A 25,047-nucleotide genomic window follows, 5' to 3' on the forward strand; every position below is an offset into this window, starting at 1 on the left:
GGCTCAGGGCTCCTCTCGGCTCCCGCTCACTCCCAGCAGTCTGCTCCTGTGCAGGCTTGAGCGAGCCTGCCCGAGACCGGCGCTCGCACGGGAGCCCAGACAGCGCTTGCTATTTAAAGAGCTCCCAATCGATACAACATTAATCTTTCAAAGAAACAAAAAGCAATACACACGCCAGATGCTTTTCAGAACCAGAGAACAAATAAAGCGATCTAAACCTTTCCAATAAAAGCACAAATCTGGGACACTTCTTTAATGGCATGTGTACCTTTCGAGCAAACAGGGTGGGCACATGGTCCCCTGGGGGCTAAAAGAAAAAACCTGTTAGTCACTGAGTGCTTGATTTGCGAAGCTGAAAAAAGATGCTTTACAATTACAGTCCCAATTCTCTTCTCTCGACAGCAGTGTAAGCCCATCACTTTGACTCGGTTTGTGTGTACATCAATATTTCCATCACCTCAAGGCTGGGATTGCTAAATATTTGATTAGGGCCATTTTCCATAAACCGATAGTCCAGTTTAGTTTTCCTTTCATCAGCTTTTCACTTCTGTTACATGTGTTACAACTGGAGGAAGTCAAGAGACTCTGACCATGGGCTCTGCTGACAACCTGGGGGATGGGCACCCCCGTCCCTAGCAGGCAGGCAGCAGCTTCAAGCCCACCTGCAGCCAGTCCTGCACTACCAAGGAATTCAGGATCTAGCTCACCTGAACACAACACTGCACTACTACAGAACAGGCACCACAGACTACTGTACTACTGTACACACATGCTGCTAAAGCTGTTTGTAATATAAATTACATCCCCAAAAAAGGATTTCGATACCGCCATATTTTCTTAGTACTAATCCATTAATTGCATTACATATTTGGCCTAAATTTATTGCGTAGTAATTAATCCAAGGAAAGAGTAGATAAGATATTTAACTTGTCTAAGATAAAGGGTTGCTTGTAACTGCATAAATTACAAGTGACTTAAATTACAGCTGACATGCGAACCCTAGTTTTAGTATTTATGTGTATCACTGCAAACACATAAATTAGAAAGCCACATGGAGTTTTTACGATCATCAGTCACTGTAAGAAACTTACACAAACTGAAATGGAAGAACAGCTAAACCCCTCCAATGCTGAACTGAAACAAACGGGGCCAGCCTGGCCACGAGCAAAACCTAAACCACTCTGTGCTTCCTGTTTTCAGGAGCTCTTCGGTCCATGCATGACGTTCACAGGGTTGTGAAGTGGTCAAGGATTCTGATCACTTCCAAGAAATGTCTCTTGTGAATACATCCCGGATTGAACCAATGAGAGCCAGGTCTGTAGATTTAAGATGAAATTGTGATGCGATGCCCCTGCTCCTCCATCAGTCACAGCCCTTTGGCATTCTTGGAGCACATAGCAAACCAGCATTTTCTCTCTGTGGGAGCTGAGTGCGCCAGAGTTTGCCCCACAGCAGGTGCCTAGGGCCGCCTACACACATCAGCCCACGTGTGAGTATGTGCGGTCTGTGTGCACTCCAAGGTAGGAGCATGCAAACGCAGCTCTGCACAGATACATTACAGCTTTGCAGGGAAAATAAGGCAGCAGAGGTCCGACCTGCTTATCCAGGATCAATAGCAAGAAAGTTCCCCCCCCCTCCTTATTTGGTTAGATCATTTTTGGTATAACTATATATAAGCTGCACGAAAAGTAAGCATTAGAGAATGAAAATACACTCACTATGGGATGTCCGATACAGTTTTATTCCCACAATTGAGATAATGAGAGATCTACTAGCAAGAGCTGTTTAGCTAGAAATAATACATAGCAAGTTGAGAAGAGGCTGTGTAAAGTTCTGTGTGCTGAAGCTGTTGGAAACAGTGCCCCTAATGTCCAGTACTGTTGACACTCAGGACTGACTAAATAAACAAAAGTCATAAAAGTCTAGACAAGCAAGATGATCAATTAAGGACTAGAGATTTAGAGCAGACTAGAATGCTCTGGAATGAAAACCAGCAGACACAGCGTTCCTCCAGGACCAGAACTGACCCACTACTGTAATATATCAGTTAATGAATAGAGAGGTTCTTCATTTGGATTTAAGGTCAATGTAGAACTTGTCCATTCAAACCACTAACAGAGTAAAGCTTGGAGATGAGAGCACTCCCCTACTTGTTCAGCACCCCTGAAGTTGATCCAAGTTCTCTTTCTTATCCCATAACGTTATCTTAACCAGGTTTAAGCAGCTGTTCCTTTAGTTTAAAGAGCTGTGCAGACGGTATGAAGATTTATCACACTAGTACGTATGAATGCATATCTGGTACAGCTGTACAAATTCACAGTATTAAGAAATTCACTGACTGGTACGCAGCTGCAATGTAAGACTGCTTCATAGTATTAGGGCAGAAAGGCATGATAACTTTCTAGTAGGACAGTCAGATTTGGGGTAGCTCAATTAACCCCCTTTTTATTTCACAAAAAGCCAAAGTAAGACAGGCAAGGTTAAAAAGGGGGGCCTTTCGACCACTCTTGCAGTGCAGGACTCCCTAGGGCTCACATATCTGGGCCGACTGTATTTACACCAGACCCCTTGTTTCCTGGTTGCCCAGCAGAGCCTGCCATCCTGCTCTCAGACCTGAGGTGAACTTGTTATTGTATCCCTGTTCAGGGTCCTCAGCTCTGTTACTCAGGCAGCTGTTTTGGGCTATGTATGAAAGGCTTCACACAGTAAAATTCAGCAGCAGTCCACTCCAGGTGGCTAGAAAGTGGGAACCTATATCCTATAACCTATTTAGAACCTTTATCTAAATAAAGTGATCATAAAACTTTCTTTACATCCCAAATAACTGAATGGAGAAAAAAGAAATGGACCAAATGGCTTTTGGCTACACTTCGGATGTGTAAATCTCTGCAAAGAAACACATTTCTTCCAAAAGTAGTGTGACTACTTAAAAGATAAAACACTACTAATGGTGGTCAAAATAAAGGGAGTATTAGATCAGCCCCTTTTGGACTAAAGGTTATACTTAAGTGCAAATACGTTGAAACAGAGCAAACCATTCTTATATAAAACCGAGGCTCACACTGTACGTGTCCTGGTGTTCGAGTTCGAAAAGACACTGCCCAGCTGTGCTCTCGACACAGCCAGATATTTCTAGGCTGCCGTATCTCTAGAAGAAACATCTGCAGCTGTCCCTCTCAGGCCAATTATCAAACCAAGCTCAGTACAGATGCACACAAACATTTTCTTACAGACACAGTCCCAGGCTGACAGGTGCAGAAGCCCGGCGGAGCGTGTCTGCGTGTGAGAGCACCGGCCCGGCTCACCGAGGGTTAAGCCAGCCCTCGCCGGGCTGGTGCTCTGCTCAGCCGAGCAGTAAATGGGGAAGGCTCGGGGGAGGCAAGCAGCCACGCTGAGAGGGGCCGCGCTGCAAAGCGGTGCATTAAAATTTCAGATTGCGGCTCGGCGCGCCACGCAGCCAGAGCTCCTGCGTGCCTCGCTGGAGAGCTGGGGGGCTGGGGGTCGGGGCACCCCGCAGGCCTCTCGGCAAACAGGGACATTCCACAGCAGACACGCCCCGCGGAGAGGGCAGGGGGCGGCGAACACAAATCGATGAGTTCCATTATTCCGCATGAGCGGAGCCGCCCCCCTCCTCCCGACGCCAGAGCGCGCGGGGGGCGAGATCGGCCAGCGGTGAGGCGTGGGGACAGGCACGGGAGAGGGGAGGAAGGAAGCAGGGCCGAGTTTCATGACAGGACTCCGCGAGAAGAAGACACACAAACAGCTACGACTGCACCGTCCCGCCAGACGCTGACTGGTCGTTCCTGAACAACGGACTGTAGTCAGGTTTCACAGGGGCAGAACGAGGAAGACACGAAAGACAAAAGACATGGCCTGTCGCAAACTACTGTTCAGGAAAACGCCAGAGTCCTGAACCAGAGAAGCAGAGTCCGAGTGCCTAAGGGACGGCCCTAAACACCCTTCCAAGGCCTGGGACTCGAGGCTGAAGAAGCGACTCCACAGCCTCCTTCTCCAGTCCTGACTGGACCAGGCCCAGACCCACTCCCCCGTCACCAGGTCACGCAAGATCGGGCTCGAGCGCAGAGGCCTGCAAACAAAGCAGAGGCCCCTCGCTCGGCTTCCAGGAGACAAGTCTGTCGTTTACATCGCTTCCCTGCAACATCTAAGTCAAAAGTGTCAACAACTCATTTTTCCCCATGAGTATTTTTCATTAGTATTTTTTTCAAGCTCAGCATTCCCATTTTAGATGATAGTTAATCTTTTTCTCTGTTCATGTAACATGTAGGTAGCAAAACAAATCTAAAATGGGAAATGCTGAGCTTGAAGAAACTACTTATGCAAAAGGCGGGATGTTGACACTATTTTTGTAAGGTGTTCTAAATCCTACTGAAATCTAGTTTGGCATCATCTATAAAGTTGACTGGTTTATTAACTACAATATAATGCGATCTACATCACTGATAAAAATCGAGAAGAGCTGTGTGCCCAATACAGAACCCGCACTGCTCTGCTAGTTACCTCACCACCAAACTGTGGAAACACCTGCTTCTAAAGGAAGAGCTGAAGGCTCTCATAGAAATAGAGGTATTGGGCTAGACACTCAATGCAGCTTTAAAGTTGCTTTGGGGGCAAAAGGCAGCAAAGAGAAAAAGATGAATAATTCCAGTGAAATCTGAAGGTCCACCCTTTCCTGAATAAGTCAGTGGTTCTCCGCAAAGTGTGTCGCACTCAAGGCTTCTGACCTCAATGCTGAAACGGTCACAATATATAATTAAAACAAGCTGGTTGCCATGCCAGTGCATTGACTGAAACACTCAGAACAAGCTTTACCTGTTAATGCTTCAACGTGCCATCACCTTGGCAAGCTGTGTTTCTAGCTCGACACCTAACAGTGTTCTCTCCTGAGCTCCTCCAACAGTGTACTTCATTTCAGAAGTCAGATTCCGTGTCTTTCAAGTTCTGCAGAAACGATGTAACAGCTGAAGCAGTGCATCAAGACTTCCTGCAACGTCTGCGGTTGTAGTAAGTGCTGAAAAATCCATCATGCATAAAACATAACCACCCCCCCATCAAACGAGACTGAACTTAAAAGCTGCTGCTTGCTTTAGTTACCCAATAAATAAAAATGCATAGTGTGACACTTCAATAATTAAGACCTTGTTTATTCTGCACAAGGGCTAAGGCAGGACTGAACTAACGTGCACATAGCTTTTCCAAAGCTGATGATTAATTTACAGGGATTCAGTGATGCTGCAGCCGGGGTGTAATTACTGCAGCTGTTTGCATGGGGCTCCTGACATGTCCCAGTCTGTCTAAATGCCATCTTCACGAACTGAGCCCTGCAGACACTCACAGGCGTGTCTGGCTCCAGAACCCAGGCTTTACAGAAAAGGCAAGCCCAACTCTCTTAAGAGAATTTATATAAAAACACCCAAATGAAATTAACACCAATTGCTGCTTTCTGCAATTTCCCTGTCCTTGAAAAAAAGCCTATAAATCCTCCGTCCTGTAAGTATCTCATAACCTTGCAACACCAGAAACGGAGACACCTCAGAACAGGGCTTCTCAACCGGCACACAGAGGCACTAGAGTGCGCCTTCAGGCATGTGTTGAATGTAAAAAAAATAAAAACGAATAAAGTGAATTGTGTGTGTATGTTGGTTCTGTGGAGTAAATAAAATGTCGTGCTGCACATTTGGTGTATACAAAAGAGACAGTGGTCATGCTCTGGGAATTGCGTGAGGAATTTTAATGCACATAGTAAGAGCAGAGATAGGCTGGGCCTGTCATCTAGTCCTGCAAGGCTGAGGCAACTATAATCTCAGATGAAACACTGAAATACATTTTGTTTACAATAATGTTTGGCAAAGTGCGTGTGGGGGGAAGGGGGTTAGTGTGCTGCAAATCCAGCTTTCAGAGGAGCCACAGCGGACTACAGCTCCCAGACTCCTCAGCAGTCGTCCGATTGTGGAGCGGGAAGGAATCTGTAGTCCTCTGTGCATGGGCAGTGGGGAGGACAGGACAACCAGACCTGGGAGCCTGGAGAAAAATGATCAGGCTGAAGGGACAGAGGGAGGCCTGTGTCTGCGATCAGGAGCCATGAAGAAAAAGAGACACAGAATGCAAGACAGAACAAAACTGAGAGAAAAGAAACCATGAGACCAGGGTGGAAAGAGACTGGGTCCAATGCTATTTTGCACTGATGGTTTTATCAGTCAGGAACTGTCACCGGGCTTGATGAGACAAGGACTTGCTATTGTCTTGTTATTACCAACAAACACAGAGTTAGGCTTTTAAGTTTTATTTTATTGTTTACAATGAACCTTTGTAACATCTGGGTTTAACCTTCTCCATTGTGCCAGAGCCCTTTTTCTATGATAAAGGACAAGCTTTCAAGAGCCTGACTGTTAGGACTAGCAAATCTGAGCTGTTTACACCCTACAGACAGATGAAATGGAACGAGTATTTTGCGAGGCGCTGAATCCCAATTTATCTGTTTTATCTGCTGGTAGAACATCAAAAGTTTTAGCTATTTTAGCAGATGATGCCTGGAACTAGAGTAAAATCAAGTCAGACTGACATCCTGAGATACCAGACCCTTCTCTGCTGAAATCCTGTCCTTGAGCGATAACCTGGAACAAACAAGATGAGCCTCTCGTCCTCCATTACAGTGTGAGGCCTTAACGCTCGGGGAAGGTAAAGCACTGGGGATGCCTATATCACATACACGGGAGGGGGAACGTTTCTTCCTCGGCCATCAAAGTCCACCGTTTCCCTTCTATTTAGCTCTGGGCTGCTTTCTTTAATGTTTATTTTTTAATTTTCAGTGCATTCTCATGGTGGATAACAAAAAAGTTTGATTTCTTTTTCACTTACAGGCAGAGCACAAATAATAATCTGGACAGCGCTCTCAGTTTGCATCAACGCAGTGCTCTGTGCAGAAGTGGGACATCAATCTGCTCCCTCCTCACTCAGCACTCAGGCACATTCCCCTCTCTGTCCACTACGCTGAAACCAGGACAGACAGGCTCCCCCTTTCTCCAATTTGTGTCTAGTATGAGGATCAGCGGTTTGGGGGTTTTAATCTTCAAATCCTTTATATGTATTCAGAATTGCACGCAAGGGAATCTTCTTTTCTATTCTCTGTTCTTCCGCAGCGCAAAGGCAGAGATGCAGAAATCCCGATGGCTCTGCCACAGCCGGGGAGAGCCTCCGTACAGTCAGAGCCCAGGCTCCTGAAAGGCTCTTGTTGGGGAAGCACGCGGTGGGGGAATGTTTTCCATGACTCGTTTCAATTGAAACGTAATTAGCCCTTGGAGACAGAACAAGGATCCATTGATGAGGTACAAGGCGTTCTGTCTGTGCGGCGGGGAGGGGGAGGTGCCTGGCTCGGCAGTGTTTATTAATGAGGGGATCTCCAGCAGCCAGCCAGCCCCAACAAACAGCTCCCCGGCCCCGGTACATTCCAGTACAGCCTGGCCTCGCGAGCACCTTCAACGGGCAACACGCAAACAAGGAAAGGAAAGGAAAAGGCAACTCGATTTTCTATTCAGTGCAAAATAGGTGTCGGGCACTGAAATTTATTTCAAGCACACGGGATTTCCATTATAAACAGAATCCGCAGCTTGAGTTCTACGGCAAATGTAAAGGAAGGCTACGAAAAATTATTTTCAAAAGGCAGTTTTGCTTTCATTTAATGTCAGGCTGCTAACCTAATGTGGCCAAGATAATGTAACATGTGTCCAGCAGCTTACAGATACAGACTATTGCGTCAGGTAGGGCTACAGAGAAATACAGCCTATTATTTCCTACAGTAAAATGAGTTGTTTCTATACTTAACAAAAGTAAATACACTGGAATTCTTCTGATTGCAGCCCATGGCAGTGGAAATCCTGCTACGAATTGCTCCTGTAACATGCTGAGCGCTGGAAAGAGTCCGTCAGTTCCTCTGCACTGAACACCAATGGCAGAGGTGGTGGTGGTGGGGGCCCATCAATCAAAGTGCCTCCTAGCTGTTAGCTGTTTGCACGATGACATCACCATGAAACACAGCAGGTACCAGAGCTGCTGTGAAAAGCATACAGAGAATGATCCAACCCCGAAAGGCCAGATGCAAATGGCTCTCTGAAACCCACTGGGGTCTAGAGGTGTCGCTTCTTGACAAACTGCTGAGCAATTCAAACGTGCTTTAGACATTTTCTGTGTCCCAGACTTTGGAGAGGAGCACTATCCAGAGACACATTAAAAAACACATTACAGCTTCAACACCTACTTAACTGTTTTCATCTGCACATCACAAAATATTGTGTTCTGACCTACAGCTTTGAATGATTTATAAATATGCAAATCTGTATCTGTCTGCAGAACAAAAGTCCTCAATGTTGATACTGAAGAGAGTCAGCTAAATTATACAAATTTATAAATCATTCAAAACTGTGACCTAGAATGCAGTATTCTGCAAAGCATACTTGAAAACTGACATACAAAGAATATGCATTTTTCTAAAACCTTTTTATGAGCATCATTTAAGGAATAAGACACAGCTACATTCTGAATCCTGTCTTGCTTTTAGTATAAGCCACTGCCGTTTCCTGAAAGTGGATATTACTCTTAAATCTAAGTGAAACTCCATTCTTCACACAGAAACATAATCTGTACTGCACAGAACAGTGTTGTTTCTTACAGGACCGCATTTCTAAATCTTGCTCAAAACGTCACATAAAGGAACTGTCAAACACAGTTAAAGAAACACACAAAATAGATATTAAGCAGCACATATTCTCTAAGTGCGTGTGTAAAAGTGTTTAAATTGCCAATGCTGACTAGCTAGAACTGAAACTGAAGCTGGGTGCAGTTCAAATGCTCATCCAAATTATCCCATATATGTATTTCAAAGGCAGAAACCAGGAACAAACAATGGATTTTAACAGCTGGGGAAGGATGAGGGAAATTTCCACTTTGAAACTTGGTTCATGGCACTAGAACCACCGTTTTCCAAACAAGCACAGAGACTGCAGATCTGAACTGGGGTAAACAATGCCTTTGTTACAATCAACACTCCTGTCAGCAACACTGAAAAGAGGGGGAAATTGACCAAACCAGCATAAGGAAAAGCTGGAAAGCTCCTTATTAAGGTTACAGGCAGGACATTTTGCAACTGATATTCAACTACAACAGTGATGTGAATGCGTTCACCAGAGCGCTGGGCAGAAGTAAAAGTGGCCACACCTGACAGTGTGCCCTGCATTGCCAAGCCTGAACGAGGGGTCCCTGTTGTGCACAGTGGGCACCTTCACCTGTTGATGGACAGCTAAAAAACCCACCCTCCTGCACACTCTGACAGCCAGTCTGGGTCTCATCACCACACCGTTCGCATTACGAAGCAAAACATGAAGGTTTCTAACAAAGCTTCTGTTCATTTCAATATTGCCCGAGTACCGACAGGTCACCTGGATCACTTCAACACCTGAGCCAAGCCAGCGGTCATCTAAACAGAGATAGTAAGGGCTAGAATGAGAAGCCTACTGGACTGTCCAGGGAGCTATGTGTTTAGTCTAGCTGTTTTTCAGTGACGTGCATTCAGGGAAATAAAGCAGGTCTATAAATATCAAGCCGTTTGGCAGCAATTCTGTGTTTTGTTACAGTGAGGGTAAAGCGACTACAAGGGGCTATTCTAGCAGTGTGATGCTTCAACACAGCTCTGTATGTCAATGGACAGCTGTATCTTGGGCAATCTGAACGAGATGGGACTGAGAAAGACTGCAGGTCCCGAGGACATGATAAAACCCTCGTACATCACCTTCCTCATGTTCAATCTCACTGGTATGTCGATTTAGGTCCTCACACACAAAAGACATGTGACAGGAGATTCACGCTTAACCATCAAGTGAATACTGAGTGATTCTTTGTGTGCAAAGCAAGCTGGAAAACACATGTATGGCAAAAAAGAAGTGTGAAATGCCTAATTAAAGCAAACCTCTTTAAATGATTACTAATGCTGCATGCAACTCCTCTGATAACAGGAGGAAATAAAATAGACAATCCAAACTCAGTGCTTTCTGCTTTCTGTTTTTCCACCATCTGGTTGTGGTGGACATCTTTGCTGTAGGTCAGTACAATCCTGGAACGTCTTGTGAATTCCACCATAAGAAACCAACATGTTTGTTGTTTGGTTAAACGGCAATTAGTCCAATTATCGGATTAAACAGTTAAATATACCACAGAACTGAACTGCAGCGGATTAGGAGGGCTGGTATTTGATCATCACTATTCTAGGGTGTGGTTTGAAAGGAAAATGAGTGAACTTATTCCTACATCTGCTGGTCAGAGACAGCTGGCTTTCAAGCTCAGCCAGAGTCAATCAAACCCATTTGTCAGGTCTGTCATTTCTGAAGCACACTGTATAAGAAACACAAATGTTTACCTTTTATCCCCCCGATACACAGCATAGATGTGATCTAAAGGTATCTGCACCAATCACTTAGCACATATGGGACATACTTCATTCATTCCGAAACCTTAGAATCAAAGACTGTCCCTGACACTGTTTGAGTTGCCACTGTTTTCCACGCATGGACGTGTGCAAACCTGCGATCTGTAAACATTTCGCTCTTGACTGCCAATGGCACGATCCTCGGGGACGGAATCCCACCGGCCGGACCGGGAAGGGGCGCAGGGACGAGCCGGCGGCTCTCGGGGGCTGACAGCGGCGGGGGACCCCCGGCGAGGCGCGGTAACGTGGGGACCGGCAGCCGCGGTGCCGCGCTGACATGGGGCTTGCTCACTTCAAAAGCAGCACAAGTGGGGCTGGCAAGGGCCTCCATTCATTTGGTTACTGCAGCTGTAATTAAGCCGCTTCCAAGCGCTGGGTGGTAAGCACCAAAATAGCCCCAGGGCGCAGGCTCAGCACTAGGCAGCATTCCTGCGTGACAGCTCGACATGGAAATTACAGCTCGCGCCCAACCACAGGGAGAGCAGCGAGAGGCACAGGCGGCTCCCACACACAGCTCCGCAGGCCGGCCCTCCACGCTGCACGTACCTGCCCTGCCTGCCCACCCCTCCACTCGCGGGGTCCTGCTCATGATTCCCGGACCCCTGTCTGACTGCTGTCACACTTTCATTCCAGATGGGTTCATCATCACCTAGCCTTATTAAACCTGCAGCCTGAACCATTTTTTTAAACAAGATCGTTTTTCTTTCAGCTAGTTTTCAGCACTTAGCCCTTGGTTTCACAAACGCCCTGCTGCAAGCATACTGCTGCCAAGAAATGTGGTCAAGAAGAGCTCTTCTCAGTCAGTCCTCAGCTTGGTCAAACGCCTTACAGCAGTCAAACATCTCTTTAACAGGTCATCAATTACTGTTGTGCTAACTGGTGGGAGTTGCGCTTTTATCAAACACTCCCATAATAAATATTCCTATCCTTGCATGGGTCCAACTGCTCCAAATCCAGACACCTGCTCACTTAATATAAAACACTGAAAGTTAGCACTGAATATAGACTTCACACTAGCGGTTCAGGAGCCTTCCACAATCATAACACTTCTAACGAAGCAAAATACCTCAATCACAGGTATCAATCAACCTAAGTTATTAATAGATCATTTGGAAATCCAGAAAACCCAAGAGTATGCAAGTACCACGAATGGGAAATACTGACTAGGTGTAATATGTAACAACAACAACATAAAATGGAGTAAATTGAAATCAACAGTTCATAAGGTAGTTACACAGCAGGACAGCAGGGAGGAGAGTAAACTTACTTTGCCGTGGACTCTTCGTCGTACTTGGTCTTTAGATCAAAAAGCTCTGCCTGAGTTGTTTCAAGTGCTGAAAAAAAAATGCACCATTTAAAGTACAGGACAAACAGCCCTCTGATATGCATTTCAAGGATTGACAAAACCAGACCCCTTCACAATTGTGAATTTTTCACTCTGACAAATATCCTGACTCAATAAGCAGGAAAGCTAATGTTGCTCTTGGCTCTTTTAAAGCACAGTTACTGTTTGTCATTGAACTTTCATAATGAGAATTAACCCCAGAGATTCTGGTTTTGAGAAAGCAGCTTAGATGCTCGTCAACAAGAAGAACATATTGCCTCAAGAACTGATTATTGGTATGAATCTACATTCTTGCACCAAGTTATAGAACCATTACTGGTTTTCATTACTAACTTCTGAAAAACCTCAAATAAAGATATATTTCTTTGTTTTGTAATGTTCAGAATAACATTTCATAATTGCCAATTGTATTATTTTGAAGACAGCTCTGGCAATGACTCCTGCACCCATTCAGGAGAGAACGAGACAGGTGACCTGCTCCTTCAATAAGCCCTTCTTCCTGTGTCCCCTCGCACATGGCAAGCTGACAGGAGAGTTTCCTCCAGTTGGAAGAACAGAGCGCCTCTCACTGTTCATGCCCGACAGGTGGCAGCTGAGAGAGCCCTGGTCCACTGCTCTCTGCCCTGCCCTGGTGGCAAATTCCATTCACAGTTGTCTAAGGACACGACCCAAACTGGAGCTGCGGAGCTCTGGATCACAGAGCTCAAACTCCAATCCCATCGAATGCCCTTACTAGTCGAGCCACGTTGACTTGTGATTAGAGTCACTATACGAACATCAATCGATCAGCAGTTGTACACAGCAGGATATGAACAACCAAGAGGAAGTTATAGAGAAGATATTCTGCCATGCATATCCTTGCTGTAGTGTATTAACTAACACACTTAAAAATCAATGTTATGTCAGTTTAAGGACCAGCTGCTTTTTTACCACCAAAACTTTGTTTTGATTAAAGTTTAAAAAAAGTAAAAGTTCTGTGGAAACTAGAGGGCCTAAGGGTTAAGTTCCCATTTCTGTGGATTGGTCAACAAATGGCAAGAGTATCAGAAATAAGAGGATCCGTCATATAGAGTTGTGTAAAGGTCTTGACATTCAGACAGCTTTTTTTTAAATCATTCATTTTCTGGATAAAATAAAAATATCGAGGGATATTTTGATGCATGCTATTTGTCATACAAAGAGATTTAGAAACTTCTAAGGCCAGGCCAGTACGAATCATAAATTTACAAGTGTAATCATATTTATAAATCTCTTGTGGTTACATCTGCGAAGCAGGACTCGTACTGCTGCTGTTTGGTGCACTCTAGAGGATTAGGTGTAATGGTCACAATGCTTTGTGCTCTCCTGGCTGGTAGGTGCCAGTAACTCGTTCAGTGTATTCTGTACCTGTTTGTAGTGACTGGGCCTTGTGATCTGCCTCTTCCAGCTTGGAGGCCAGTGACTCCTGGGATTCCTGTAGCTTTCTGAAAGGAGAAAACAGAACCCCAGTGAAGACTGTAATTCTGTGCAAGCTTCACAAAATACGGTACTTCTCATGATCACGGGATTTACAATTCTTCAAGCCACAAGAAGACTCTTCCTTTTCAAGGGCACACGTCCTCCAGCTTTAATGTGTCAGAACACCTGAGAGAAACCTCAATCACTTCCCGAAACGTATAGAGAAGTGTTTACAGGCCGACGCTTTTGAATTGTTTATTTAAGCAAAGTTGTTTCCGGTGCAAAAAGGGGGCCTGCTAAAGTGTAATTTACAATGTTTTGTTAAAATCAGTCAATCCGTAAATCTTGGCACGTAAAAGCTCTTTGGCAGTCAAGTTCGAAAACAGCTCCAGAAATGAAAGCTCCTGAAATACCAACATTAAACTTTACAGAATCACAGTCACATCATATGGTTCCATGTTTGACATTTGCCTGATATTTCTCAAAAACTGAGTCAGGAAGCAAATGGTAAGCTGAGAAGACTACCGTCATGATTTAAAGACCTTCAGAAGAATAAAGACAGTCACCAGAATATTTATCATCCTTCTGTATTTCTACAGATGTCTTGACTGACGTCGAAGATAAAGAAAGACAGAATCAATTCAATTTGAAAATGGAAGATCAGACAGTTTTCTGGTGCAAACGCATTCTGCAGGACTGTTCAGCCATCACAACACACAACCTATGTCCACAATGGCTCCTACACAGAAAAACAACCTTTTTTTCTTCCCCAGACTGGTTTCTTTTGACTGCAGCTTAGAAAATACTTTAGTTTTTGGATTGCCTGTCGGTGTGGGATATTAATAACTCATCAAGACAGCCCCTTCGACAAGCACTGTTTTCACAAACTCCTCATTAGAAGAAAAGCCGACGTCTTGAGAGGTGTCATAAACAGGCTTCATTACTAAATAAGGAGTCTGCAGGAGAAGGCCTTAATAATACATCCACACGACAGGGAAGGGAAGAGCGAGGTGTGGAAGAGAATGCAGGAATGTGATGAACGGAAGAGAACGGGGAGGTGTAAAAACTCAGGGATCAGGGAGGATCAAAAGAAATTGCCACTACATCTTAACCAGTAGTCTATTCTCCCCAAAAATACATTTCACATTCAGAGCACATTCCAGATTTTTTTACCCCAACTGAGGCGCTGTCAGATTTTGGAAAGTGTAGTGAGTGCATCCTGACTGTGTGTATGTCCAAAACAGTTAACTTAATACCGAGAATAAAAGTCAGGTTATGGTTCCATTGAAAACTCTTTCGCATTGTTAAGGTCAACACTTGGAGTTGGAACTCAGGACACATGAACTTTAAGAACACAGGACACATGAACTTATTTTTCTGTCTTGCTGATATAGTTGTTGACTTACGGAGAAATTGAACAAAAGGTCTATGTTATTTTATTTGGGCTGTTAAAGCAACACTGCCCTGGTTTTTTAGACTAATTTGCTTTGTGTCAGGGCACCACTGTATTTGCCAAAGGGTGAGAAAAACAGTGCAGCTTTCTGTTATGTTCAGCAGTTATAACTCCCTCTCCTGCCTTCTGCTCGAAGTGAAGTGACTTTGGAAAAAAAACATCTTAGAAACAATGACAAAAAACAATCTTAAATTTTCAGATCCATAAAGCAAAAGGTGAGAAAAGAATGAAGCCTGCGAAAGAATAAAATATATCCATTCAATACCTGAAAATGTCAGGTCGGCTTGGACTGTGAAACTCTTCTTAACGGAGTTGACGACTGGGACACCAGGGAATTGTCGTTCCCTGTGCTGCAAGAGCTGCCCAGTGGTCTTCCCATCAGACCACTCGGTTCTCTTAATGGTGCTCTGTCTTGCTGTCAAGGTCTTGAGCAATACTGAGGCACCGGTCACTGAGAGAAAACCCACCACACAGCTGGCTCTCTTTCCATGCAAACCAAGCCCCCCAGTCAGGCACTCTTCTGTGAAGATGGCAAGCAGTATCCCCACCCTCCAGTTAGACTTCACAGAGTCAGAGGGCCACGTCTGAGCAGCAGGTGAGTCACAGACCCACGTCCTCGCTCAAGAACCTCCTGAAAGAGCAGTGTGGGCAGTGAGCTGCCTGGCGAGCTCACTGAAGACAATCCAAACAAACAGGGGGCTTTGTAGGGAGCGCCAAACGAAACCAGGAACCAGGAAATCCTGACAGAGACTCCAGAGACCCCCTTTTCTAATCTTGAACCCTACGCAGGCAAGCAGACAGACACTGCCTGAGAGGGTGAGGGTGAAATGAGCCCCTGTGGCAAACTACATGTTGAAGAAAAAACAGGTGGTGCCGTCTATGGGGTTTCTGTTTACTGTAATGTTTATCTGTTCCTGGTCAAAACATCAGTCACAATCAGTCACATGAACTAGGCTTCCCAACATGCAAGAATCCACTAACCCATAAAGAACCGGCTTTCTCTATTGATAAATCAGTCTGCTCTGAATGGGCTCTGCTCCAAGAGCAAGTTAAAGCAGATTTGTTTGAAACCGTTACAGAACAATGATTAACAGGACCTTCCAACAAGATTTAAAATCTATAAAGACTGCATCAAGACCCTACATTTCATCATGGTGAACTGGTGAAGCAAAAAAAAAGAGGTTTCAAACTATAAAACTGGTTTCCTGAAGCAGAGACTGAATTCTGCAATAACCTGCTGTTGGTAACACCAGTGACAGTGCATATCTTGGGCAGTAATTTGAGAAATCGTCAATTCTGCACGAGTTGAGTTGTTCACATTTTTACATCATTTTTAGTATCTTTGAGTTTCCCAAATGAACATGCGAACAGTGGAAAAAGGAAGCCCAGGGAACAGACTGCAGACTATTAGCATAAATGACTGAATGAATAACAGCCCAGCACAGTCATTCACCATTAACCATTTAAATAAAACACAAAAGAACACGCTTAGAGCTGAATACTTGGACACACAACTGCTCATTTGCAATCTATAGAAATGCTGAGCTCTAAGGATACAGACGTTCAATAACCTCTTTACAATACAGATTCCTTTATTTCTGGGACACAGCTGTCCTAGACACTGACAGGGGACCTGGCCTGCTGACCACAGGGGACAGCACGTTTCTGCGGGAGGGCTGGGAGCCGAGCCGAGGGGCAGACTGGGTGAGAGCGGCTCAGCGTGCCTCACAAGACCAGCATTACCAGTCAATCGCCGAGGCAGGCCACATGGACGGCCGAGCCGGAATTAGGGATATCTTCAAGTTATGGAGGGAGATTTATGACCCAAAGAAAAAGAACATTACGGAATTAAATGCTTTACAGGGAGATTAGTGGTTTTACAAAGCTGACCAAAGTAAGGAGTTGTGTAACCATGATCCAAGCGCCGAGTGTTCCCTGGGGACACACCCACTGCAATTCTAGACCATCACGTCTCCAAGTCGCACCCTTCCAGACCCAAGTAAATGGCTCTTTGTTTTATAGGAATAACTGTGGAGATGAGAACACAACTCGGAATCAAACCAGCAACCTCCATTCCACAAGGCCTTAACTCTAGGTAGAGGACTACGGGACTGCTGCTGCAACAATGTGGTACAGCCTGGTTTCAACGAAGCACTTTGTTCCTTTCTCCCGCACCGAGGGTGAAACACTGCTTCCTATTCTCAGCACACTATTCTAAATGAGACCTTTCGAGAGCATCGGACAATTTTAACACCCCTTGACTGAAATTCTATGCTCTCAGCTGTACACCCTAACATTGTTAGGACGGACGTTTGCCTTTTTCTATTGCATCTCCGCATTGTGTAGATGATGTAAATGATGTGTCAACATAAAACACCAAAGTCTTTTTCATCCGCAGTCTGCTCTAGCTCAGTGTTTCCCATGTTTTCTGTCCAGCTCATATTTCGGCTACCTGCATGTATGACAGCGTGGGCGGGCAGGCCAGGGGCTTCACTCACCTCTCCTTCTCTGCATAGTCATTGTGAAGCTGCTGCTCCTTCTCCAGAGCCAGGTTCTCCGCCTGGTTCTTGACAGTCTGTTCGTACTCCCGGATCTTCTCCTTAAGTGCTTTGATTGTAACCTCTGCCCCAGAAGAGAGAGGGGAGATGATTATAACACCTATGTCAGGCAGAAATCACGGGTGATTCTGCAGTCCAGAAGGACTTGTGGTAGGGTCTTCCAAAGGCTGACCCAGCCAAGACCAACCCCCCCACCATGACCTAACGAGATCAGGATTTATTGAAGACATCCATCTTCAAGTCTATAGTGGTTTTACACTTAGCAATTACTCCTTGCAGTGCTTGCCATCAATAACCGCAATCAATTAATTGCCAGACATTTTTATACAATCTGAACCTGCTGATTTATTACTGGAATTACAGTGAGCAACTGCATGGCAGCTCAAGGTTTTTAGGTGGAGAAAAATACTAAGTTGCAGATATTACTACTCAAAGATTCAATCAAAAAAAGCAGATGATGACTTTAATGAAACAGTCTCATAATAATATGACTCGTCTCTTTGACATCAACAAGATACTGTGCTCTAAATGAAAATCCCTTTCTCTCTGCAGCGGCAGAACTGTGTTAACAGCAATCGCCCAGCGTGAACCCACAGGAGCACACTGACACTTCCGAGATTTCCTTGGGCATTCGATCGGTTCGTTGCAAAGTGCAAGAACAATGAAACAAACTCACAGAGAAATGGTTGGCAGGAGCTAACCCAGCCTGAGAAAGAGGACAAAACACTGCAGGATCTCTGCTTGGAGAGACTCGGGCTGAGACACAAACGGCTCAGTGTCGGTATTGTTCAGCGGCAGTCACCCTCCTTTCAAGGCGGAGCGCTTGTCTGGGGCGGCGGAGGCCTGTATGTGATCCGCAGGCGCAGGTTCAGTACGAGAAACACAGGAGAGGGGGGCGAGAGGCAGGGAGGGCTGTGCTGCCTGTTTGTGAATGAAAGCTCTCAGATCCGCTCACTGCCTTTTTTCTTCTCCCCTCCCCTTCCCAGTGATTTAAACTCCAGCATTTCAGCCCTGACACATAATCAATGGCAATGAGTCCCTTCGGAGACTTTTTACTCCTTAACTGTTAAATTGAACTTTAAACGTTTAGGTTGCAGAGGATCAATGGCCTCAGCAGGGAAGAGTGTAAAGGGATGGGGGGGGGGGGGATTTCCACAGTCCAGACAGGAGGGAGGGGAAAAGGCAAAAACAAAAATCAATAACAAAATATAACACTGCCGCTATCGAGTTGGCTCAATTAGCTCTCCGCGGGTGGGGATTTACAGACACACTCCCTCCCCACTGCATCCTGAAGAGATCCTGTAACAGACTCGGGGGCAGATGTGATTCTCTCCTGTCTCTGAACATGTAACAATGAATTTCCAGGGCAGGCTGCTGCCAGGGAAAAGCACCACTGCCGTGGCTGCCTCACGCTGCTCTACAGCACAGATGGCCAACCACTGGAGCCTGTGGGCTTCTGATGCAAACACGCCGTTTTCTGCAGCGATGTGGAGGAGATCGTCAGCCTCACTTTATAGCTACCATTTCCGGTCATTTTCTGTTTCCTGTTCCCATGCGTTCCTTCTGACTCACTGCTGTTTTGCTCCCCCAACTGTATTTTTCCCTGCTATTTCATCAAAGAAATGGGCACTGGCAGGTCAGCAATCACCAGAGCAAGAGTACAGAGTAGAGGACTGAGACAGCTCCTCCTGACAATCCTATCATCTTAGTTCCATCAGGGCAGGACGCCAGAGGTCGGGCACTGCTGATCAATTAAAACCCGAGTCCAAGTCAAACCCATGTGACCTCGGTCGCATTTAGCCAATGTTACGTCCCAAACTACTCTCTCAGCACAGGCTCTCCTGGGTTGAGCTGCACGACGGCCTCTCTCACCTTGGTTCTTGACCTCTGCAAACTCCTTGTTATACTCCTCCAGCGTCTCGCGCAGCTTCTGGTTCTCCGTCTCCACGTCGTGCATCCTCTGGACCTTCAGCTGCAACTGCTGCCCGAGTTCCAGAGCAGGCACCGGGTCTGAAAGACACACACCCGCAGTGAAGGCCCCACACTGCATCCGCACTGCTTTTCTATAATCTCACCAAAGAAGTTTTAAAAATCCATCCATCTTCTAACCACTTACTCCTGGGGAGGGTCATAACAGGCTGAGCAGGGCAGACCAGACTTCCTATCTCCAGCAAGTCTCCCAAGCACCCCCAGGCCAGCAGAGATGTATAATCCCCCAGCATGTCCTGGGTCTGCCCTGGGGTTTCTTTCAGTGGGAGGCCTCCGAGGGGCATCCTCACTAGATGCCTGAGCAACCTCAGCTGGCTCCTCTCGATCTGGTCGAGCAGCGACTGCACTGCAAGGTTCTCCCATACTGCTGAGCTCATCTCTGTGTCACAGAGAGAATGCCCAGCTGCCCCATGGAGAAACCTCATTCCACCGCTTGTACCCACAATCTCATTCTCTCTGTCACTATTCAAAACTCATGACCACAGTAATTGATTCATCTAAATCAAGGTAAACCAAGGCTTCCAACAATGTAAGCTATATCCACTTTTATGTAGCACAAAAAGATGCCTTTTAGCACATTAGAAATTTCAAATTACGAAACATGTTGCTCACACCAAAGACACCCATCTGCACCGCTTTGACACAGGTGAAAACTCTACAGTGGTTTTCTTTCCAAAAATCCCTTGTTCACTTTCAAGATGAAGGATGTTTGGAATTGAGCAGAGATTATGGCCGGGCCTGTGTTGGTCTTGATCAGGATGCTACAAGGCCTCGCACTTCATTCATTCAGCTTTACCTGACCATTGCAGCTGGAAAGGAGTTCACCCCCTACAGAAAAAGGGTATTGTTTCGAAGCACTGAGAGACAGAAGATGTCTGAGACACCTCCCAGGCTCAGTCTTTATTACCATGTTTAAGAAGTTACTAATTACCCAACGAGTCAGATAACGATCAGAGCATGTCTGGGCCACAGTAACTTCAACAATACTCTTCCACTTGCCAAAACCTCAACAGCCTCTGACAATGCTGGAAGAGAGAGAGACTGACCTAACTGGGCTCCATTGAGAAAAACAGACAGACTTCCCTCCTGTTTTTTTAATAAAACCCCTACAGCATTTCCTAATCCCACCAAAACTGATCTAACAGTTCGGCAATTATAAATCTTCAGGCATTGACACAACTTTTTAGAAATGTGCAGTTTCTCGCACAGACCTGCATTTAATCGTGGGTTATATTCTCAAGGTTGCCATGTGTCAACATCTCAACTCAGCTGATTAAAATAAGGAAGAGCTCAGCAAAAACAAAATCAAGAGCATCAAGAAAATGTACTTGAGATGGTATGATCTATCCAAATCATAATCTGTGCCAAATTATTCTTTTCTTAAGGATCATCTAGCATCTCATTTCCTAGTCCACTTTTTCCCCCGATTTGGGCTTCTTCAAACATTAGCAATTCAATGACTAATTGGCGAAGTGCTTGTTGGCAGGAGCAGTGCTATCTATAGCAACTTTTCTTTGCATCTTGTGGTTGTGCTGATACAGCAGTGCATTAGAAATGCATTTCTGTCACATGGCAACAAGATGAACTTATGTTTTACTGCCACTGTGGCCCAGATGCTTTTTTTTTTTGCCCACATCATGAATAAAAACTGCTCGATTTTGTCCTGGAGAAGAGAACTGAAAATGACAGGAGGAGAAAAGAATGAACAGAAACAGAAGGGGAAAGCCCAGCCAGAGTCTTTACAGGTGCACACTTAATACAAAGCATTAGTACACTATTTCAGAGAAGTTAAATTGTCATTGTGCGATTTCTATTCCGGTTGGTATCATGTCTGATTGCTTCTATTCTGCATGATTTCTGGAAATGGCTTCCACTTAAAGATCCTGCAATGCTAACTACAATGAAGCCTTACAAAAGGCTCGTCACTGTCAAATGAAAGGGAGCAGAGTGAGCGATTTAGTACAAGTGTTGCACTCACACACACTAAAAGCCACCAATGAGATAACAACATACTACACAAAATCAGTTTCCTTCACTGGTTCTCCTCCCCATAATCAACTTGGAGATGTCATTTCAGAACCCATTTTTACAGGAACTTTTTGATAAACACACATGGTAACCCAAGAAGAAAAAGTAAAAACAAAACAAAGAGCATCAGGCAAAACAGCCAAAAGCAGCAGAAGAAGAAAACAGCATGTAAAATCAAAAGTCATCTCCTGATCCTCCGACTGTACTGTGTCCTACACTGAAGTGCAGACAAGGCTTCTGTGAGAGAGACGAAGCTGACTAACCGATGCGGACCACCTTGGCCACAGTGCCCCACTCCTTGGTGTTAACAGCTGACTGGAGCATTAAGTGAAGAACTGTGTCAGAACTTAATAAGCCAAGAGGAAATGTGTGCAGAAGAAGAAGCCCTGCTTCCACATCTCCAGTGGCACGGGGAGCCATCCTCGGCAATCCTGTCCACTGAGCCTGAAGGATGCTGTCAAACAGGACAGTGCTGGCGACAAGGAGAAGAGACAGACACGTTCTTCTAAATCTCTAGAGTGGGAAACAGGCAGTCACAAGGATGCTGCTCCAGAAAAGTATTAGATGTCCGTATAAGCGTAAAGGCTTAATTTGAACAGGGAGCATACCAGACGTTCTTGCCCTACACAATAAGATCGTGCTCAATCTCTCACCCTCCCAGCTGAACTACACTGCAAAGCATTATAATACGTAAGAAGATAAAACAACAGCAAATAGTACATTAGTCATAGTTAAAATCTTCTGAAAACAGCCAGCACTGTGAGGAGGGATGTGGGGGCAGATCTGTGCCTGGGTACTGTCCAGATTCTGCTGTAATCACTGTTTTCCTGAATGAGCCACACAGCTGCACAGAAGCCTTGGACATATTGCACTGTTCTTTCTTCTTCATGCAGAGACAGCTCTAGGGTGATTTGCTCCTGAACATTTAGCCATTTTGCTTTAAACTAATAGGGAACTCTGATAGACGCGTTATTACAAGTACAAAAGGTACCCTTTTAAGCTTTATGAATGTATACAGAAGAACAGATGAAGTTAATGATAAGGAACTTCCAACAATTAATCAACTAGTCATGCATGGTAAATTACAGTTAATCCATCACACAACACTTCATACTGCATGTAGAATTCACATTAAATAGCTGTGATTAGTTTTTGCAGATTATGATCTATGTAAATTTCATATTTCTACAGAACAAGCTTGGTTACTTTCCACCCTAACTAAGCTGTATGAATAGCAAAGTTGTTATAAAAGCAGAAAACAAGTGGAGGGTTTGAGGAAGCTGTTAATGCTCATAATATACACAAAAAGCAACTCCCAACTGTGCCAAAGACTTTTGCAGGGATGCAGTGTGCACTCCATCTTTAACAAGTGATCAGGAATCGCTGTGCCTGCAGAGCTCTGCTGCCTTCTCAAGCTGCTCTTCTCCTCTCGGGTAAATCTCATCCTGGCAGCGATGGCCCCACGTGAAACCCAGCCCTGGTGGTCTGCAGGAGACGAGCATGCGTTCCCATGGTGGTCTCTTCAGAGGCCCTGCCAGCCAGGCAAGCCTTTTCATCAGCGCTCATCATCAGCATACTAATTGCTGTATGACTAATTATGCCCCAATTCCAGTTGATTTTCTTTAATGAGACAGCTGGGTTAATTATGTAATCATATGATTACATTAGCCCCAAGAGCCCCGCCGGGAAGAGAGAGAGAGCGAGACGGAGAGAGGGGGAGAGAGAGGGACAGAGGAGAGGGGACAGAGAAGGGGAGTGAGGACAGCAGGAGTCAGCAGCCAAAGCGAGAGAGAGAGATGGAATGAAAAGCAGAACAAAAAAGTTAAAGACAGAAAGAGCTTTTGAAGAAGAACCAGATTAGATCAGCCTTCTTCACCAATCATCTTTACAAAAAATAAAAAGCTTTTTTTTAACGTTCAGTTTTTTTTTTGTCTCCCTGCTGTGGAATGCCTACAGCTTGCCTTTGGAAAGTAGTTCAGTGAGTCACAGAATGTTAAACCTCTTTTAATGATTTAAAAGAGCCAGATTAGAAGACAGGCACCTATAAATTTCACACTGTAGTAACTGTCTCAGGTAGAAATCTCTGTTTAGCCCACCAAATCGAGCACAGCGAACTGTCTGAGAAGTCTCCCATAAAAAATGTAAGGAGAATGTTAGAAGGATTCTTAAAAATAAGCTTCTCCACATGACGTAACACACCAAACCTCTTCTCTCCATTGTTAACATCCCAGCAACCTTGATTCTCAGTAAAATTTTAAATCTTACTCCAATTACAAAGTCTCGGCTCATGCAATATGAGCATCGTTGATATAATTATAACTCAGATCCCTGAATTGCAAACAACAATTACCCATAATATCTTACAGAACAGAAGTGGTAAAATATTTAGTTTTTATGTTTTAGTTACACTGTTCACCCAAAAAGTGTTAAAGGATACCCTGAATGGACACCCGCCCTTCTTCAATCACTATAATCAGACTGCATGACAGAAAACATACAGCAGACACTTAAAAAAAAAAAATAAAGCACCAGGATAGCAGACATAAACTGCTGGTTTAGCGCAGTAGAGTCAAGCCTGCGATACAGCTGCTGTTTCCCATAGAGAGGTGTGCTGGAGCTGAAGGGCCAGTGGCGGGCTGTGTAACCATGTCCCAGCGCCCAGGCCATGTGGGAATGACAGCCGCAGGAAGGCCAGGGCCGCTGCCATGTGAGGGCAGGACAGGGAGGCAGGAGCAGGGACGGGCACTGTGGTCGCAGGTGCTCACAGTGCCTTACTTTCTCATTTGAACCGGACTCTCATGCAGTATGTCGTTATAACTGCAGTAGCTTCAACCAGCAGCTATTAACCTTGACTGCAGCTTGCATCCCTTTGGCTCTCAAAATAGGTGCTCGCACCTTTTATCGAAAAGTGTTGAAGCAGATCACTTCTTTAAACCTGAGATATATCTTAACTATAAAATGAAACATATTCCTAAATAAAATAGAATCAATATATAATTCTATTTTGTTTCACAGCAACATTAAAAATAATGACACACTACATTAACCTTAAAATATACAGATTTGGTGAAAGTACTGTAGCTGTACTTACGTACCTGTACTTGTTTTGTGTTTTGCGATTTTACCTACTAAAAACATCTGGCATGTCTCGCACCCGCAGAAAGGGCATCTCGCTATTCCAGGGGCACCCAAAGTGCACCCCAGATTAAGAAACAATGGTTTATGCTGTTATTAACAGGATGAAGTAACTCAACATCTATGATGTTTAAAAGATTCTAAGGTCAGGGGCACTGTTGCTGTGATTAGACATGAGTCCCATAAGGCAGTGGAGCCTCTGGACCTGGCTATTGAGCTGAGGAGCAGCTGTGTGTATCAGGCAATCAGGAAATCGGGAGAAAGTGGGAGGATGTGGCTCTGCTCACAGAACTCTGGGAATTCTCAGAAGGAAGCAGGAAAGATGCAGGCTGCCAGGGCTCTGACACACACACTTCCACAGCACAAATACACAAACAGACACAAGAGGATGTGCCAAACGTTCAGCCAGATACAACAACGATACACGCAGGCAGGCAAGGCCTACAAGTGAAGACAGAGACACAGGACACACACACACAGCTAATCCGAGTGGAGAGACAAGTTGACGTCAGAGCATGGCAGAAAGTCTCTGGGGTGCTCCTCATCTGTCTTGGCAGGCTTCGGCTGCTCTGTGCAACTGTCTACTGTAGATCAACTCCCCCCCCCCTCT

General features: G+C 45.0%; 1 protein-coding gene across 5 annotated transcripts in view; it reads right to left on the bottom strand.

Annotated features, from left to right (window-relative positions):
* cux1a (cut-like homeobox 1a) overlaps positions 1-25,047 on the bottom strand; it is a 170,322-nt gene that overhangs the window by 63,689 nt on the left and 81,586 nt on the right. For all 5 annotated transcript variants that reach the window (XM_069184474.1, XM_069184473.1, XM_069184476.1 and 2 more), the window contains exons 5-8: positions 19,158-19,295; positions 17,226-17,349; positions 13,224-13,300; positions 11,760-11,826 (exon numbers count right to left, since the gene is read on the bottom strand). In XM_069184474.1, coding sequence (XP_069040575.1) covers positions 11,760-11,826; positions 13,224-13,300; positions 17,226-17,349; positions 19,158-19,295 — 406 coding nt within the window. The remainder of the gene's footprint in view (positions 1-11,759; positions 11,827-13,223; positions 13,301-17,225; positions 17,350-19,157; positions 19,296-25,047) is intronic.

This window comes from Lepisosteus oculatus, chromosome 26 (genome assembly GCF_040954835.1).
Source record: "Lepisosteus oculatus isolate fLepOcu1 chromosome 26, fLepOcu1.hap2, whole genome shotgun sequence".
NCBI lineage: Eukaryota > Metazoa > Chordata > Actinopteri > Semionotiformes > Lepisosteidae > Lepisosteus > Lepisosteus oculatus.